Source organism: Mandrillus leucophaeus, unplaced genomic scaffold, assembly GCF_000951045.1.
Source record: "Mandrillus leucophaeus isolate KB7577 unplaced genomic scaffold, Mleu.le_1.0 Scaffold125, whole genome shotgun sequence".
NCBI classification, from domain to species: Eukaryota; Metazoa; Chordata; class Mammalia; order Primates; family Cercopithecidae; genus Mandrillus; species Mandrillus leucophaeus.
In genome coordinates, this window is record NW_012100876.1 from 1,368,294 (window position 1) to 1,371,664 (window position 3,371).

The window sequence follows — 3,371 nt, forward strand, 5'->3', positions numbered from 1 at the left end:
AAGACCAGCCTGGCCAACATGATGAAACCCCATGTCTCTACTAAAAATACAAAAATTAGCTGGGCGTGGTGGTGCACACCTGTAGCCCCAGCTACTCGGGAGGCTGAGGCAGGAGAATCGCTTGAGCCTGGGAGGCAGAGGTTGCAGTGAGCTGAGATCTCACCACTGCACTTCAGCCTGGGGGACAGAGAGAGATTCCGTCTCAAAAAAAAAAAAAAAAAAAGAGATATCAAATAATCAACATAAAGTATATAATTATAAATCTATAGATTTTAATTGTAATAAACACAAAGTAATATTTTAAATATATTTAAAACAAAATTTTATTTTAAGAGTAACAGTTTACCAAGTAATCCCCTGCCACCCGCCCACACTCCAACTACTTCTATTGGAGTCCCTGGATCCCAGTCCTGGGAGACTCCCCCTCCCCAGCAGCCTAGCCACCCCCTTACCCACTGCAGACACACGGAAGAGCCTCACCTCGATCCATCTGCCATTGTTCTCTGTAAAGAGGACACAGAAGGGGTCGGACTTGGAGGTAACATCCCGGTCCAGTAGGTTCTGGCCACTCACTGACAGCTCCACCTTGCACACGCAATACTGGGGACCCATGGGGGCTGCCCCCGCTGCTGGGGCACCCCCACTGGGTATGTGGGCCATGGGAGCCGGTGGTGGTGGCAGGAGTTCCTGGCAGTCTAGGAGAACAGGAGTGAGGGTCAGAAAGTGGACAGACACCTGCTATGCTGCCCCACCATAGAGAGGCATTACCACTTGGCCTTTAAGAGGTGAATGGAGAGATGGAAGGCAAATTGAGGCGGGTTGTCAAATAACATGGGCAAAGGTTTGGAGAAAGAAGAATGCAAGGAAATGCATGAAAAGGGAGTCTCAGCTAAGCGCAGTGGCTCACACCTATAATCTCAGCACTTGGGGAGGTCAGGTGTCTGGAAACCTGGAGTTCAAGACCAGCCTGACAACAAGGGGGATCATGTCTCTGCATAAAATAATAAAAAATCAGCCAGACATGGTGGCGCGTGCCTGTGGTCCCAGCTACTTGGGAGGCTGAGGCAGGAGGATTGCTTGAGACCAGGAGTTCAAGGTTGCAATGAGCTGTGATTGCACGTTACTGCACTCCAGCCTGGGTGACAGAATAAAACCATCTAAAAAAAATAAGAAAGAAAGAAAGAAAGAGAGAGAGAGAGAAAGAGAGAGAGAGAGAAAAGAAAAAAGAGTCTGTGTCTCTGGTAGATGTGTTAAATTTGTCTTTGAAGTTTTTCTCTGCTGTGGTCAGTCTTCACCCGTAAGGATGCACAGCTCCTTGTGTGTTGCCCCTATCACATGAGCAACAAATCACAGTGGACATGGGTGTTTCAGATACTCGTTGTGCCAGGAAAACCTGGGCTTCTCCTGAGCAACTAACATGTTGTCATGTGCCTTGTGGCCACAGTAGAGCTGACAACTGCTCAGACTTCTCTCATTGCTTTGACCACTAGGAAGCTCACTTCTGGGAACATCAGAGGCGTTTAAACCAGAGCAAATCCATCTTGAATGGGAGCTGGGTAAAAAAAAGGCTGAAACCTACTGGGCTGCATTCCTAAATGATTAGGCATTCTGGGTCACAGGATGAGATAGGAGGTCAGCACAAGATACAGGTCATAAAGACATTGCTGATAAAACAGGCTGCAGGAAAGAAGCCAGCACCAAAACCAAGACGGCCACAGAGTGACCTCTGGTTGTCCTCACTGCTACACTTCCACCAGCGCCATGACAGTTTACAAATGCTATGGCAACATCAGGAAGTTACCCTATATGGTCTAAAAAGGGGAGGCATGAATAATCTGCCACTCGTTTAGCGTATCATTAAGAAATAACCATAAACATGGGCAACCAGCAGCCCTTGGGGTCGCTCTATGGAGTAGCGATTCTTTTATTCCTTTACTTTTTTTTTTTTTTTTTTTTTTTAGATGGAGTCTGGCTCTGTCACCCAGTCTGATGTGCAGTGGCATGATGTTGCCTCACTTCAACCTCCGCCTCCTGGGTTCAAGCAATTCTTCTGCCTCAGCCTCCCAAGTAGCTGGGACTACAGGCACCCGCGACCACACAAGGGTAATTTTTGTATTTTTAGTAGAGAAGAAGTTTCACCACGTTGACCAGGCTGGTCTCAAACTCCCAACCTCAGGTGATCCACCCGCCTGGGTCTCCCGAAGTGCTGGGATTACAGGCATGAGCCACCGTGCCTGGCTATTCCTTTATTTTTTTAATAAACTTGCTTTCACTTTATGGACTCGCCCTGAATTCCTTCTTGCACAGGATCCAAGAACCCTCTCTTGGGGTCTGGATCGGGACCCCTTTCCTGTAACAGTAACATTAAAAAGTCACCCTTATTCATTGTCCATCCTGTATCTCCAGTTCGTACACAGTGACTGGTGCACAGGAAGCATCCAGTATATATTTGCTGAATGAAAAAAGGATGAGTGTATAAATGAATGAATGGACAAACCCTCCATATGCCTCAGATCCTGCCAGCATTGGTCCTTATCTTCAACATGCAATTCACCTTTCACTCATACACAATTTCCCAAAATTCTGTGCCCTGGGCCTCAGGTATCCTCCTCCTGTCAAGATTAATTACTGACATGTGATCACTCGAAGGAGTTCTGTTCTCCTTTGAGTGCAAGGTATTAGTGAGAGTGGAACAAAGGGGTGGAGGGGGACCTAGGTCACACCCATCACAGGCCCAGCAGACAAGTCCTCTGGGTCTCTCTGGCTCAGTGTCCCATCTGCCCATGAGACATCAGGATACAGCCCTCTGAGCCTCCTATGGGTCACGTCTCATTTCCACTGGCATGTGTGCATTTAACACTGGCCCTGTCATCGCAGTGGTTGAACCTAGCCCCTAAACACTTACTCGACAATGGCCAGGTTCCAACTCCCTGACTAATACTTTGTCCTCTTGAGGCTAAGTGGTTTACTGACCCTGTACTTCTCCAGTGGAGGGAGGTAAGTGGACACAAATCCAAGTCACTGCGCTTGTGAGCACTAATTGAGCATGTCACCTGCACAATGTCGCTAATCTTCATTCAGTCTTACGAGGCAAGTATAGTAATATCACCCTTATTTTCCAGAGGAGGAAACTGAGGCTTTCATTCACTCTAGAGGGTGTACTGAGCATCTATTAGGTCCCAAGAACTGTCCCAGTGCTGGGAATGCTACAGTAAGAAGACTGCTCTTGGCCGGGCATGGTGGGCTCACGCCTGTAATCCCAGCACTTTGGGAGGCGCAGGCAGGTAGATCACTTGAGGTCAGGAGTTCAAGACCAGCCTGGCCAACATGGTGAAACCCCGTCTCTACTAAAAGTACAAAAAATAGCCAGC

General features: G+C 47.8%; 1 protein-coding gene across 2 annotated transcripts in view; it reads right to left on the reverse strand.

Annotated features, from left to right (window-relative positions):
• The window catches only part of CPNE2 (copine II), a 66,290-nt gene that overhangs the window by 48,240 nt on the left and 14,679 nt on the right, over window positions 1–3,371 (reverse strand). Inside the window, exon 2 of one of the 2 annotated variants that reach the window (XM_011971858.1) lies at window positions 481–695. In XM_011971858.1, coding sequence (XP_011827248.1) covers window positions 481–695 — 215 coding nt within the window. Of the gene's footprint in view, window positions 1–480; window positions 853–3,371 lie in introns of those variants that run through there. The other variant, XM_011971860.1, reaches the window with a different exon arrangement.